We start from the raw sequence: 16,732 nt of genomic DNA on the forward strand, positions 1-16,732 counted from the left end.
AACTTTTGTTACTGGATGGGCTACTCCACTGCCTTTCTTTGGCACATGCACAGTAGTACACTTTGTTGATGAGGCCCAGAAAGAGCATGTGCTCGAGTGGATGGCAAGGCCAACTTCAAGTGGCCTCTCCTCCTCTTCCTCCACCTCAACATCACACCCAGTACAGTCCACAGAGGTGGCACCTAAATTCCCCTTGCGTCCCCCCACATCCCAAATCTCCAACCGTACAACTGACTGTAGAGAACCACAGATGGGTGAGTCTGAAGAGCTGTTCACACATTCTATGCCAAGGTCATCAGGAGTGTACTCAAAAGCTTCACAGAGTCAAGAGGAGGAAATTGGCACTGATGTCCAAAATTTTTAAGCTTGGATCTGGGGCATGACTAAGTATAGTCCAAACAGCATCTTGACCCTCGTCATCAGATGTTATGCCTGGAGTGGGGAGGGGATCCTGATGAGACTCAGATATCTCAGGCTCACGAAGACTGTACTGTGCTGCCAGGGCAAGAAGAGGAGGAGGGCAACTCCACTGGTGAGGAATGTGATAACACAGAGGGTGATGATGATGAGGTGTTAGATCCCAGTTGGCGTGAACATAGAGGCACACAGTTGAGTAGGTCATCTGAGCAGAACGACAAGGAGGTTACATTGCGCCATACTTTGCAGACACGTAGTGATGCAGCCATGATGAGCAATGCATCCTCAGCCAAAACTCTGGCTGTAACCAGCAGCATCTGCGGATCTGCAGCTCTTAAGGGTGGCAAGGGTTGCCTAGCCTGGGCCTTTTTTGACACTGCAAAGGATGAGTCAGCTCATGTAATAGTCAACTTTGCAAAAACACTGAGTAGAGGTAAAAAGTGCAATAATTTGACATAATTATTTGACATAATACATTTTAGAACCTTCAGATGCGCACTCAACATGCGCTTCTCTTGAAATCTCACTGTGCAAAAATACAGTCCAGCAGACCTCAACAACCATCAGCCAATCCATCAATCACATTTGCTGCTTCTTTCTCCTCTTTTATCATGCCAACTATTGAGACGCAGGTCTTCGACCGCAGAACCTCGAGTTCTTTGCCAGCTCCAGTCATGCTGACTGAGAGATCTCTGTCAGCTGTAACGGAAGTGGACATGCTTGCTGTTTTTGACCAATCTTAGAGAATGAGCACACCACAACTTTCTCAATACGTCGTAACTTCTCCGCCTGCACCTCTCTCTCATTCCAGCAGTTTGTCCGGATCACCATATTAAGCCCTCTCTAAGCACTGGATTGTTTCCTCCTACACATGGCAATGCTAAGAGGTTGAACTCCACCATCTCCAATCTGTTGACTACAGAAATGCTGCCTTTCCGCCTGGTAGATACAGACCAAAAATCAGCGAAAGCTGATGGCTGTTGCAGTCCCCCAGTACCAATTGCCCAGTTATCATTATTATTCTTCTAAGAAAACTGTGCCTGCACTACACCAGCATGTCGCAGACAACATCACCCATTTCTTGACTAAATCTAGGTCTGTCAGGGTACATTTCACTACAGACACTTGGATGAGTAAGCATGCCAAGGGCGTTACATCTCGCTGACTGGGCACTGGGTGACTCTGTTGGCTTCGGGGGCAAGCTGTCAAGGGGCTGCTCCACAAGTTTTTGAATCCCCATGACAATCATTGTATCTAAAAGCTCCTCCACTGCTTTTGGCTCCTCCACCTCCTCTAGGGCCTCCACCAGTGCCCTCAACATCTCCCTCAATCCGACGCTCCCTCCAACAGTGCAGATAGAATCCCTACATTATGGACTGACCTGGGTTGGAGTAGTGTTATTGCAATCACTCGGGGCAGCAGCGGCAGGTAGTGTACTCAGGAATAACCAGGGGACAGCATACAGGAGGAGCAATGTAGTTTTCAGGATCAGCAGGTGAAAGGAAGCTTGACTAAAGGCTGGTAGCTCAATAATCTCACAAGGATGGAAGTACAATGCCAGGTTTAAGCAGGGTGTTCAATCAGGGTGGAGCCTGAACTCAGGTAGGAGACAATCAGAAACAACACAGGTACTTCTATCTGAGTTAGGAAGGAAACATCAAGCGAGCTGAATAGCTCAGAGGGAAGAGCTGCCGCCTGGTGCACAAGAGCCGCTGGTTTTAAATCCTAACAGTACTCCCCTCCTTCTAGGCTGGCCTCTGGACATCTCAAGTGCTGGCTTTACTGGGTGTCTCTGATGAAAAGCTCTTGTAAGCCTGGGTGCATGAATGTTGCCCTCCGGCACCCTTGAATTATCTTCTGGTCCAAATATTGTAGTCTTCCTCGGAATCTTCTAGAGTCTAGAATGTTATACACAATGTACTTCTCTTCACCGCTGAATGGTTTGAGCAAGGATACATGGAACAGGGGGTGAATTTTCAGGCTGCTAGGAATTTTAAAACGGAAAGCAACTGGGTTAATATGTGCAGAAATTTGAAAAGGTACTATGAATTTTGAACCCAATTTAGTAGAAGGTGCTTTCATTTTGAATTTTTTTTTTTTTAGAAAGCCAAGCCTTGTCACTGACCTGAAGAGTAGAAGGGGCTTTGAGACGTTTATCTGCAGCTTCTTTCTAATGTTCTTGGGCCTTTTGTAACATCTCATTTAAATTCCTTCTGAACTTTCTGCAACTCTGTAAGTCTATTTGTAACAGCAGAACCAGATGTATTAAATGGAAGATTAAAAATAAATACTGGATGCAAGCCAAAGTAAGCAAAAAAATAGACTTAGATGTAAAACTGTGTTTGGGGTTATTGCAGGCAAACTCTGCTGTTGGTAAATAGTCCACCCATTCATCCTGGAGGTAAGAAATAAAGCAGCGCAGGTGTTGTTCTAGAGTTTGATTACTTCTCTCAGTCTGGCCATTGGATTGTGGGTGGAAGGCAGTAGGCAAATTGACAGTAGCTCCTAAAGCTGTAAAGAAGCTATTCGAAAATCTTGGTGGAAATTGAACACCTCTATCAGAAATTGTCAGGGATTCCATGAAGCCTAAATATCTGTTTCATTTTTTTTTCTGTGGTTTGTTCAGTGGTAGCAATCCCTTTAGTTGGAATAAAATGGGCCATCATTGTGAGCCGACCCACAACAACAAGGATAACAGTCATTTCTTTAGATGGAGATAGGTCCACAATAAAATTAATTGAGATTGATCCCCAAGGCCTGGATGGAACTGGAAGAGGTTGAAGGAGTCCTAGAGAAGAATAATGTGGCATCTTGCTCTGTGCAAATAATAAACAGGAGGGAACATATTTTCCCACATCCTTCCTACAATTAGGCCATTAAAAGAACAAAACAGTAGTTCTTGTGATTTCATGGCTCCAGTGTGCCCTACAAGTTTAGAATCATGGACAAGTTTGAGGACTTCAAGTCGAGTAGATTCGGAGATAAACATTTGGTGGTTCTGCATTCCAATCCCCTCCTTAAAAGAAAGATCAATGTCTTCAGAAGGATTTAAAGATTCCTCCTTAGGGACCACAACAACTTTTTTTTTTGCCTGCAAGGTCATCAAAGCAGCTGCACAAGATGATCATTTAGAACAAGCAGGTTTAATCCGCTGCCTAGGTGGCACAAATGAAGACAGAGTTCATGTACCTGCTACATCACCCAAAGAGTCCCATGGACCGGAAAATGCTTTATCCTGAGAATTGCCGCTGTCCTGAGCATCGCTAAAAGGCATAGACGAACCAAGCAAGCTGTTGTTTTTGTCAATACCTTGGATTTGCTCTGATCTAGCCTCCTCTGCTTCCATTCAGTCAGATTTCTGCTCTTTTTTTGACAGTATTCATCAAACATACTCAGCTCTGGTTCCAAATGCATTCTTCTTCAGGATCGTACATGGAAGGTTGTGGAAAGTACGGAGACTCTGCTACCTTCTGCTTGTTAAGAACAATATCTTTTGAATCTTCTGGCTCAGGGCTAGAAATAGGGCTAAACTGGGTTAAAGTTGGCAAACTTTCTGCATTGTGCAGTTCTATTTTTTCTGTGTAGCTCAGTTAGTTGTCTTCATTGATGAATACTGGTTCATATTTTCCATAGCCTGGTCCAACAGCATGGGGATGAGGGCCTACTTCAGGGCCACGAAATCCATTCAGCGGTACACAAACAAACAAATACATAATATAAAAGTAATTAAATCTTTATTAAGCAAAGTATAAAAACATTAATCTAAAAAACAGATACAGAAGGGGAAAATTTCAATAAAGACAAGAGTAGTAGTCAATCTATTATATGGAAATATAAATACGTAGATACACTAATACATAAATTAATCATATACCATAATTTAAACAGCACTCACATACTGCATTACATAAATCATCTGTGTGTCAAAATAAACAGATTAAGTCCAAGTACTGTGGTTCCATCTAGTGGTTGTGTGCAAAAATGCAAAGCTTGAGATAGATATAGTAAAAATAGCTGTCCAAGAAATAAATATATATAGGAATAACATTAGTGTGCCACATTTGCAGATTTGTGAAACAATATACATAACATATTTATAAGTATAAATTATGGCTCAACTCAAAAGTTAAAGAAAGTCAGCTAATGTAGCACACCAGTTAAAGTGATATAGGTACACAGAACAAGTGACCAAAAAATTCAATGAAAAGACAAACAGGCATAAACAAGTGTATGCTAATGCTATGCCATACTAATACACAATTTAGAACATCCTGCACAGAACACACAAAACAAAAGTACATAGACTGAGTTAACATATTTACCACTGTCCCTCTTACGCGTGTTTCGCTGCGTCGGCTTCCTCAGAGAGGGTATAAATAACTGTTCCAAAGGAGTTTTTATATAGGTTTCTAATAAACCACATGACACAGATTAATTGAGAACATATGGTGAATGGGAGTTAATTTCGAAGGGAGTTTCAAAGGGGATTATCCCAGGCATTGGCTGCAGAGCAGGTAACCTGACCGCCCAGCATGTTACTTTATTGGTAGCTGTTGTTTATAAAAACTCTCTCTTTTAAATGCCCCATTTTTTTTCCATATTGAGTGTAATGACTAGTAGGACATGCCCCGATGCATGACTGTCCCCAGCTCCACAAGATAGGGAGTGTGCTAATAGTATATGTCAGTGGGTAAGTGCTTAGCGATGCTCCCGGGTAGTGTGACACGTGCGGCGTCCAGGGTAACTCCACCCCAGACAACATGAATTGGAGGGCATCATTGAAGGGGAGTGTCCGGAATGATGCTGGATAGACATGTCACCATGGACACCAGACGAGCCGACACATCGCGAGCATTCAGCACGTAAGATGAAACAGGTGTTGCAGGATGGACATATCACTGCTGAGCTAAAGCGCTTTCACTATCCACACATTACTTATCTCGTATAATGGCCACATTAAGTATTAGACAAACAGAACACACGTGAATGTGATATACAGTATAAACCACCCAAGTGGAAAATCAAAAGTGCTAGTGCCTCTTAAAGTGCCAATGTGTTAAATATCCAGTATATATATAAAAAAAAATTGAAATGAAAATAATAATTTCATCAAGAAGAGTATATATTATATATAATTCCCATTGAACTACTTCACACCACTTTTGTGGAGTTTTTTCATTCAGCAGTACAGTTGGACCATTGATAATTTTGTCCTTTTCAGACACCTCAAATTACTCTTGTCAGCTTGTGTTTTTTCACAATAACTCTAACTGCTGGAACATCAGGGACAGACTCAGACTGGGCTAAAGACAGGTTCTCATCCAAACACAGTCCTGATGGTTTGAGATGGTTTTCTTAGTCATCACTTGTTGTTTGGATAGCTTCCTTGGCATCCAAACTTGAAGCACTAGGGGTATCAAAAGCAGCAAGAAGATTGTCAAAGTCTAAAGTGTCTTCATGTCCCCCATGACTGGAAAGGTAACGGTATCTGGTAGTGCTAATGCACGGCTCCAATAAATGTAGATGTCGCACTCAAAACTGCGCCCTATGTAGTTCGATCACAGCTACAGCCACCGGGGATCTAACCAAATCCACATCCACACAATCATATCGGTAATTGGCCACATCAGTAGGCTGGGACCTGGAGAAACTAACATGGCAGAGAAAGACTGGGCCTGGGGAAGAGGAGGAGACTAACTAGTGAAGGGAGGGGAGATGAGGCCTACTAATGGAGGAGGGAATTTCAGCTGTATATATACTAGATATGTATGTGTGCTGCACAGGGGCAGGGAGCATAGTCAGGAATAGCCATGAGTCAGTACACAGGAGAAGCAATGCAGTTTACAGGATCAGCAGGTGAAAGAAAGCTTGACTAAAAGCTGGTAGCTCAATAATCTCGCAATGAAGGAAGTGCAATCCCCGGTTTAAGTAGGGTGTTCAATCGATGTGGAGCCAATCAGGTACTCAGCGTTGAGACAATCAGAAACAACACAGGTACTTTTTTCTGGGTTAGGACGAAAATGTCAAGCAAGCTGAATGGCTCAGAGGGAAGAGCTGACGCCTGTTGCACAAGAGCCGCTGGGTTCGAGTGATGACACCCTCCCACCTCCGTATTGCGCATCCATGGCTCAAATTAAGTCACACAGCTCAATAGCTGTAGGTAGCTATCCACGTCAAGTTAGAGCAGTGGCTTTCTCCACTGAACCTGGAGACATGGAAGGCTGTGTGTGATAATGGTGCAAACCGGGTGTCGGCCCTATGCTGGAGAAAACTTGCACACATGCCTTGCATGGCTCATGTGAAACTCAGCAGTTTCTCCGCTACTATCCTGGCCTAGGTGAACTGCTCCAGAAAGCGTGGAAGCTGTGTACTCATTTCCGCCATTCGCATCCCACAGGTCATTGACTTTCATCGATACACAGGTCTTTGTCCATGCCAGTTAACAGGATGAAATGCAATGTGCCAATACAGTGGAATTCCACTCTGCACATGTTGCAGCAACTGTGTCAGCAGCAACGAGCCCTGACGCAGTATGTCATGTCATATCGTATATCCTGGGACAACACAGTACGGGAGCAGCGCATATCACATTTACAGAGTGGGCACAGATTAAGGACCTCTGCACTCTTCTGCACAGTTTCAAAATGGCTACTAAGATGGTTAGCGCTGATGACGCCGTCATCAGCATCACTATTACATAGTAACATAGTAACATAGTTAGTAAGGCCGAAAAAAGACATTTGTCCATCCAGTTCAGCCTATATTCCATCATAATAAATCCCCAGATCTACGTCCTTCTACAGAACCTAATAATTGTATGATACAATATTGTTCTGCTCCAGGAAGACATCCAGGCCTCTCTTGAACCCCTCGACTGAGTTCGCCATCACCACCTCCTCAGGCAAGCAATTCCAGATTCTCACTGCCCTAACAGTAAAGAATCCTCTTCTATGTTGGTGGAAAAACCTTCTCTCCTCCAGACGCAAAGAATGCCCCCTTGTGCACGTCACCTTCCTTCGTATAAACAGATCCTCAGCGAGATATTTGTATTGTCCCCTTATATACTTATACATGGTTATTAGATCGCCCCTCAGTCGTCTTTTTTCTAGACTAAATAATCCTAATTTCGCTAATCTATCTGGGTATTGTAGTTCTCACATCCCCTTTATTAATTTTGTTGCCCTCCTTTGTACTCTCTCTAGTTCCATTATATCCTTCCTGAGCACTGGTGCCCAAAACTGGACACAGTACTCCATGTGCGGTCTAACTAGGGATTTGTACAGAGGCAGTATAATGCTCTCATCATGTGTATCCAGACCTCTTTTAATGCACCCCATGATCCTGTTTGCCTTGGCAGCTGCTGCCTGGCACTGGCTGCTCCAGGTAAGTTTATCATTAACTAGGATCCCCAAGTCCTTCTCCCTGTCAGATTTACCCAGTGGTTTCCCATTCAGTGTGTAATGGTGATATTGATTCCTTCTTCCCATGTGTATAACCTTACATTTATCATTGTTAAACCTCATCTGCCACCTTTCAGCCCAAGTTTCCAACTTATCCAGATCCATCTGTAGCAGAATACTATCTTCTCTTGTATTAACTGCTTTACATAGTTTTGTATCATCTGCAAATATCGATATTTTACTGTGTAAACCTTCTACCAGATCATTAATGAATATGTTGAAGAGAACAGGTCCCAATACCGACCCCTGCGGTACCCCACTGGTCACAGCGACCCAGTTAGAGACTATACCATTTATAACCACCCTCTGCTTTCTATCACTAAGCCAGTTACTAACCCATTTACACACATTTTCTCCCAGACCAAGCATTCTCATTTTGTGTACCAACCTCTTGTGCGGCACGGTATCAAACGCTTTGGAAAAATCGAGATATACCACGTCCAATGACTCACCGTGGTCCAGCCTATAGCTTACCTCTTCATAAAAACTGATTAGATTGGTTTGACAGGAGCGATTTCTCATAAACCCATGCTGGTATGGAGTTAAACAGTTATTCTCATTGAGATAATCCAGAATAACATCCCTCAGATGTTATCTATATGCTGCTGGAGCAGACTTGGAATAGCCTGCGGGAGATGGTGGTCCCAGAAGAAGAGGAGGAACATTGTCTCTAAGTTCCAGACTGTCGTCACACAGGCGGGTGCCAAGGGAGGGTGGCTTACTGCCATCAAGGGGGGCTGGTGATAACTGACAAACTGTTATAGAAGGTGCAAGATCCGAGGAACAAATGGAGGAGGAAGAGGTGATGGGCGGGCAACTGTCAGGAGATAAAGACAATAATCTTCCCCTCTCTGTTGTTCGTGGCTGGCAGGAGGGGATAGAGGAAACAAGCATCATTGTTACCCAGCCTCCAACACTTCTTGGGCTTCATGATAGAGCCCGACATATGAGTTCCTTCTTGCTGCACTATCTACAACATGATCCCCGTATAGTTATGATTGGGAATCCTGCTGACTACTGGGTTTCCACTCTGTTAGATCCACGTCATAAAAGCAAATTTTGCCAGATGATTCCCGCCCTGAAAAGGGATCCGCGAATGCTGAATCTCAATTTCTGGTTTGGCTATTATCCTAAGTCATGCGATAAGGCTTGGTAAAGGGTCAACATTGACTTGTAGGATTGCTACCTTCCAATAGGTGGCACTAGAATTCTAGTTTTCTTCCTCTCTGAAGAGGCAATTTGCATAATTAGCATATTTCCCAGAGGAGCATTGCAGCTTTAAGTCTCCTCATCTCGGCATGCTTAGCATGTCGATCTCCGCAAGGAGAAACAATACTTCTTGGATAACGGTCGGACGCCTCTCACACAGCCATAGCAGATCTCCGCTTTGCACTGACGAGGGGCAGTACCCCGAACACAGTGTCTGAAAACTGAGATTCTGGTTTGGCTATTATCCTAAGTCATGCGGCAAGGCTCGTTAAAGGGTCAACATTGACTTGCAGGATTGCTACCTTCCAATAGGTGGCACTAGAGTTCTAGTTCTTTTCCTCTCTGAAGAGACAATTTGCATAATTAGCATATTTTCCAGAGGAGCATTGTGGCTTTAAGTCTCCTCATCTAGGCATGCTTAGCATGTCGATCTCCGCAAGGAGAAACAATACTTCTTGGAGAACAGTGTATTTTGTGTTTTTTTAGTTTTGAAAAGAACACTGTTATAATTGGGAGGTTTGTCTAATAAAATGGGATTTATACTCCAGCGGTTGATAATTTGAACATTGTACTCATTTGCATTGATCATTTAGGATCAATAACAGCATTTGCATAATAATTTGGAAAGTTGTGTAAACAGGATGGTAACGACCCAACAAACAAGCAAAATGTTTTTAAAATCACCAATATTATCCTGTGTAAACAGGTGATGTGCTGCCAATAACATGATATTGTGTGGGCGCAAAACAATCACATTAATGATGGCTAACAACCATAGAACTAATGCTCTTCTGAGTTCATAAAATGTTTGTCCTATTGTCTGGACAATAATAATTATTGCATATGTAACACCCAAGGTAACCTGTTGTTACAGTGATGTTGCCTTCCTTTTGGGGAGGGTAATGTCATGCCTGGAGGCAAGGAGGATTCCCTTTAACAGGTAATACACCTGCATGCAGCACATTCTGAATCCAGGCCAGAAGGGGGAGCTCTGAACCCGGATTCAGGGGAGCTTCCCCCAGATATATATTCTGGTCTGGAGGAGGAGTTAGTTAGTTGGAGTTAGACAGTTGGAGAGAGACAGTGAAAGAGAGGTTGCATTGATAGCAAGTGAGAGAGGGGAGAAGCAAAGGAGAACAAAGGAGTTTGGAGGGGAACTGCGACCGGGCACCCTCTGAGCTGAAGCACAGGAACCTGGCACCAGGAGCCCGAGGCTGTGTAATACTTCATGTCCCACAGCAGAACCGGAGGGCAGAAGACTTTATGCAGTCTGTCCGCACCCACACCCGAAGGTGAAGTAGTACACAGAGCCCGGGTCGTGATAGAGACCTTGTAAAAAGGCTCGTATTGCCCACCATACGGGTACTGTCCAAGGACAGGAGAGAGAGGACCTTGTAAGGGAGCCACAGGCAACAAGGAACTCGCATAAAAGCGCGAGAAGGAAGTCTTACGAACCTCACCTGGGAGAGGTATCCACCATTGCCTCCAGGCCGACCAGATCACACCAATAGCTGTTGCTGTTCCCCTGGACTGTGACTGTCTACATCAGTAAACTAGGTAAAGAGACTGCAACCCTGTGTTCCCGTGCCAAACACATCAGGAGCCCTGGGGACACAGCTTCACCTGTGGGAAGCCATACCATCCCTGCTGCCATAACATCACCCCAGAGGACCCCCTTTAAGCAGCGTTGGTCACCCCTGACTGAGTACCACAGGTGGCATCGCAAACTTTTATTATTTCACAAACCCCTTTAAAGACCGTCCCTTTTACTTGGTTGCCCAGGTCCACGGACTGGGTCACAGCTGCCTTGACACATGCCTTTAAGTACCGGACCCGGTACTGAGTACCCCACGGCCCTGGCGGGCATTCCACATACATACAATATGATCAGCGATTGTTTAACCCCTTTCTGACATTAGATGTTATATTTTGTCCAGGTGACCTGGGCCATCCGGGTCACCAGAGCTAGGAAACTTGGTGATCATGTGTGGTGCATGATCGGCAAGTCTCTCTGTCAGTGCAGTGCCGACAGTTTCCATAGAATGCAGATGCTGCTTCATCTGCATGCTATAGAAGCAATCAACCTGCAAAAAAATGATTGTCCCATAGTGCGACAAAGTAAAAAAGTTAGAAAAAAGTTTAAAAAAAATGTTTAAATAATTGTAAAAATATATATTTTTTAAATTCAAAAATAATAATTACAAAATCAATACGTATTCTACCTCTAAATAAATATTTGAATTTAAAAAATATAAACAATAAAAGTACACATATTTGGTATTGCTGCATCTGCAACGACCTGACCTATAAAACTGTCCCAATTTAGTGAACACCATAAAATAAACAATCCAAAAAATAGAATGCTTTATCATCATACTGCCGAACAAAAAGTGGAATAACACGCAATCAAAAAAACAGATAGGCTATATGCACACGTATTCTAGAGGTCTGCAAATTTTTCGCAGGTAAAAGGCACTGCGTTTTACCTGCGGATTTACTGCGGAATTACATGCGGATTTTGTGTGGATTCCACCTGCGGTTTTACACCTGTGGATTCCTATAGAGGAGCAGGTGTAAACCTCTGCGGAATCCGCACAAAGAATTGACATGTTGTGGAATGTAAACCGCAGCGTTTCTGTGTATTTTTTTACGCAGCATGGGCACAGCGGTTTCTGTTTTCCATAGGTTTACATGGTACTGTAAACTCATGGGAAAGTGCTGCGGACCCGCAGCTGCAGATCCGCTGTGGATCCGCAGTAAAATCCGCAACATGTGCACATACCCTGCACGGTGGCGCAGTGGTTAGCACTACAGCCTTGCAGCGCTGGGGTCCAGGGTTCTAATCCCACCCAGGACAACATCTGCAAAGAGTTTGTATGTTCTCTCCGTGTTTGCGTGGGTTTCCTCCGGGCACTCCGGTTTCCTCCCACATTCCAAAGACATACTGATAGGAATTCTAGATTGTGAGCCCAATCGGGGACAGTGATGATAATGTGTGCAAACTGTAAAGCGCTGCGGAATATGTTAGCGCTATATAAAAATAAAGATTATTATTATTAAAGATTATTATTATAAATAAACATGGTAACGCTGAAAACATCATCCTGTCACGCAAAAAATAAGCTGCCATACAGCTCCATCAATGGAAAAATAGAAAATGTTATAGCTCCAAGAGTAAAGTGATGCAAAAATAATTATTTTTTTCTAAAAAACAGTTTTATTGTATAAAAGCGCCAAAACATGAAAAAAAAATATAAATGAGGTATCGCTGTAATCGTACTGACCTGAAGAATAAAACTGCCTTATCAATTTTACCACACATGGAACTGCATAAACGCCCCCCCAAAAAAAATTCATGAGTTGCTGGTTTTTGATCATTGTGCCTCCCAAAAGTCGAAATAGAAAGCGATCAAAAAATGTCATGTGCCCGAAAATTGTACAAATAAAAACATCAACTCGTCCTGCAAAAGATAAGACCTCACATGACTCTGTGGGTCAAAATATGGAAAATTTATAGCTCTCAAAATGTTGTGAGGCAAGAACTATTTTTTGCAATAAAAACAGTCTTTTAATGTGTGACAGCAGCCAATCATAAAAATCCGCTATTAGTTCTCTTTCACACGTCCTGATATTTCTGGTACCAGAGATGTCAGTGTCCGTGTTTGTAATACTTGTGGCACACATGTGGCATGCGTGTGCCACATCATTACCACACGGATGGGCACCAGGGAAGAAGCGTTAATGTAAGTGCTATTCCCAGGCGGCGGGTGCTGAACACGGCTCTCATCATTCTCCCCTGCTATGCCAGTGATCGGAATGAACAGGGAAGAATGATGAGAGTTATATTTAAGTAATAAAAGAGACAGCAGGCAGCGGCTGATGGGACTATTACTCCCATCAGCCTACCCCTGCTGCTGCTAATAACAGTGACAGCAGGAGCAGATGATGGGTGTATTCATCAGCCGCTGCCAGTTCTATAAATAAATAAATAAATAAATAAATGAATGAAAAAAATAGCGTGGATTCCCCTGTATTTTCTATAACCAGCCAGGCAAAACTCACAGCTGGGGGCTGCAACCCTCAGCTGCCAGCTTCAGCAAGGCTGTTTTTTTTTTTAAATTATTTAAATTTCGTATATACTCGAGTATAAGCTGCGATTTTCAGCCCAAAATTTTGGGCTGAAAGTGCCCCTCTCGGCTTATACTCGAGTCACGGTGGGCGGCAGGGTCGGCGGGTGAGGGGGAGAGGGCGCTGAGGCATACTCACCTAGTCCCGGCGATCCTGGAGCTCCCCCTGCCCGTCACACGGTCTTCGGTGCTGCAGTTCTTCTCCTCTTCAGCGGTCATGTGGGACCGCTCATTAGAGAAATGAATACGCGGCTCCACCTCCCATAGGGGTGGAGCCGCATATTCATTTCTCTAATCAGCGGTGTCGGTGACCGCTGATAGAGGAAGAGGCTGCGGCACCAAAAACCGTGTGACAGGCAGAGGGAGCGGGACGCCGGGAGCAGGTAAGTATGTAATATTCACCTGTCCCTGTTCCACACGCCGGGCGTCGCTCCATCTTCCCGGCGCCGCTCCATCTTCCCGGCGTCTCTCTGCTCTGACTGTGCAGGTCAGAGGGCGCGATGACGCATATAGTGTGCGCGGCGCCCTCTGCCTGATCAGTCAAGTTTTCCCAGTTTTTTGTGGCAAAATTAGGGGGGGTCGGCTTATACTCGGGTCGGCTTATACTCGAGTATATACGGTAATTAAAAAAGTGTTGTGGGGTTCTCCCCATTTTTGACAACCAGCCTTGCTAAAGTTCACAGCTAGGGGCTAGTATTCTCATGCTGGTAAGGGGATATGGATATTGACCCCTCCAGCCAAAAAACAGCAGCCCGCAGCTGCCCAGAAAAGGCACATCTACTAGAAGCGCCAATTCAGGCGCTTTGCCCAGCTCTTCCCATTTGCCTGTAGCGGTGGCGAGCGGGCTTCATATTTGTGGTGTTGATGCCATCTGTGTATTGTCAGGTGACATCAAGCTCCGAGATAAGTAATGGAGAGGAGTCAATAAGACGCCCCCATTACTAACCCCATAGTCACATTGTATGAAAAAACACATACCAAGAATAAAGACCTTTAATTGAAAAAATGACACAGACTCATTTAATAATCTTAATTAAACCATAATTACTACTTTGCCTAATTCTAAATGAAGCCCTCGTTCTCTTGTAATAAAACTAACATAAAAAACAACAATATACCATACCTGTCTGTCGTTCTGTCCCACGCCATAATCCATGTCTGAGCACTCACTGTGCTAGCGGGGATCTCACCCCAGCTCCTCCCGGCACCCCTGGTCACTCAGCATCTCATTCACCAGTAGTTGTCAGCATGGATGGTTGCATCTTGGCACCATCCAGATTGAAAGAGCATTATCCCCCAGGCATGGATTACGGCGTGGGACACAAAGACAGACAGGTATGGTATATTGTTGTTTTTTTACTTTAGTTTTATTACAGGAGAACGAAGGCTTCGGTGAGTATAACTGTGCTTGTTATTTTTAAATAAAAAAGTAAAACTGTATTTTGTTTTATTTCTAATAAAGGTCTTTATTCTGGCTGTGTGTTTATTTACCGCGGTTCCGTGCTCCAAGTTCCACAGGATGTCGACTATGGTAAGCTGGACTTTGTTACATTTCTTTTAAACATTCCAAAAATTCCTGCGAAGCACCTGAAGGGTTAATAAACTTTTTTTATGTGGTTTTGAACACCTAGAGGGGTGCAGTTTTTAGAATTGGTCACTTTTGGTTATTTTCTATCATATAGACGCCCTCAAAGTGACTTCAAATGTGATGTGGTCCCTAAAAAAAATGGTGTTGTACAAGTGAGAAATCCCTGTTTAAATTTTAACCCTTATAACTTCCTAACAGAAAAAAATTTTGGTTCCAAAATCATGCTGATGTAAAGTAGACATGTGGGAAATGTTACTTATTAAGTGTGACATATCTCTGTGATTTAAGGGCATGAAAATTCTGAGTTGGAAATTTTCGAAATTTTCGCCCAATTTCTTTTTTTTTTCCACAAATAAACACAAGTCATATCAAAGAAATTTTTACCACTATCATGAAGTATAATATTTCACGAGAAAACATTCTCAGAATCATTGGGATCAGTTGAAGCGTTCCAGTGTTATTACCTCATAAAGGGACAGCGGTCAGAATTGTAAAAATTGGCCTGGTCATTAACTTGCAAACCACCCTCGGGGTAAAGGGGTTAATGGCCTAGTTTGGTTCTCTTATATGGGCCTTTATTGCAAGGTAGTAAATGCGAGTTCATGAAAGAATCAGTCCCTACAGCTATGCCGGCATCTTAGAAGTTCATAGGTATTGTATGCTTCTTTCTTACCTTATACTACTGAGTATTTGTTTGGGGGTCTTGTCATTTTCTTGTGCCAGTCTCATCATGTCTAAAACTGCAAGAGCTAAGCACTGTTCCTGAACATCAATGCTAACAGGCAGCTGAATCCGGCCATTTATAAAGTCACTCCGATACTGCAATGAAGAAGAGAGGGAAATATCTAACTGAGGTATGAGCACATTATTTTCCTGCCACTTATTATTCTATCTACAAGTAAATCAATAAAATCAGAAGCAGATTCATTCTTCCAAAATGTAAACCATTCCTACATGAAAAATCAAGAGTCAATACTGCACAATCTAAAATATAATTGTACAAGAAAAGGAGGAATGCTGGGATACTGCTGATGTAAATAAATATTCTCAGCAACTTTCTTTTTCATGCTACACCCATCAATGGGCGGCAGAGTTTATTTGGTTAAAAAACATCTATGAACAAGTTGAGTATGATGTTTTAAAGCAATCATATCCTACTGGTTAGCATGCCCTCTGAATGCCTCTCTAAGGCTAAGTGCACACGTTCAGGAATTCATGCAGAAAATCCCTGTGGAAATCCGGACATTTCTGCCAGATTTCTGCATGAAATCCGCATGCGTTTTTTGCGCGTTTTTTCCCGGACATTTCTCAATGCATTAGACAGTGAGAAATCCGCGAAAAAAACCACAAAATTAATGAACAGGTTCATTATTTTTCCGCAATGCGTTTTTCATGCGGAAAAACGCACATCATGTGCACAGAAATTGCGGATTCCATTATAAATGATGGGATGCTTAATGTATGCAGATTATTTGCGGTTTTATAGCGTTTTTATAGCGCAAAAACGCTAAAAAACCACAAATAATCTGCAATGTGTGCACATAGCCTTAGGCTGCCGTCACACTAGCAGTATTTGGTCAGTATTTTACATCAGTATTTGTAGCCAAAACCAGGAGTGGGTGATAAATACAGAAGTGGTGCATATGTTTCTATTAGGCCATGTTCACACTATGCGGTTTTTACTGCGGAACCGCGGCGATTTTGCCGCTGCGGGTCCACAGCTGTTTTCCATGCAGGGTACAGTACAATGTTACCCTATGGAAAACAAAAACCGCAGTGCACATGATGCGGAAAAACCCGAAAAAAACCGAGCTGAATTGCTGCGGAAAAAAAGAAGGACCATGTCACTTCTTTGTGCAGAATCGCAGCGATTCTGCACCCATAGAAATGCATTGATCCGCTTACTTCCCGCATGGGGCTGTGCCCACCAT

General features: G+C 43.3%; 1 protein-coding gene and 1 pseudogene across 1 annotated transcript in view; both read right to left on the minus strand.

Moving 5' to 3' along the window:
- The window catches only part of JAK3 (Janus kinase 3), a 475,730-nt gene that overhangs the window by 403,574 nt on the left and 55,424 nt on the right, over positions 1-16,732 (minus strand). The window contains exon 5 of the mRNA XM_069767767.1: positions 15,475-15,620. Coding sequence (XP_069623868.1) covers positions 15,475-15,620 — 146 coding nt within the window. The remainder of the gene's footprint in view (positions 1-15,474; positions 15,621-16,732) is intronic.
- On the minus strand, positions 2,197-6,026 carry LOC138657522 (zinc finger protein 592-like; annotated as a pseudogene).

The sequence above is a fragment of the Ranitomeya imitator genome, chromosome 1 (genome assembly GCF_032444005.1).
Source record: "Ranitomeya imitator isolate aRanImi1 chromosome 1, aRanImi1.pri, whole genome shotgun sequence".
Taxonomy (NCBI): Eukaryota; Metazoa; Chordata; class Amphibia; order Anura; family Dendrobatidae; genus Ranitomeya; species Ranitomeya imitator.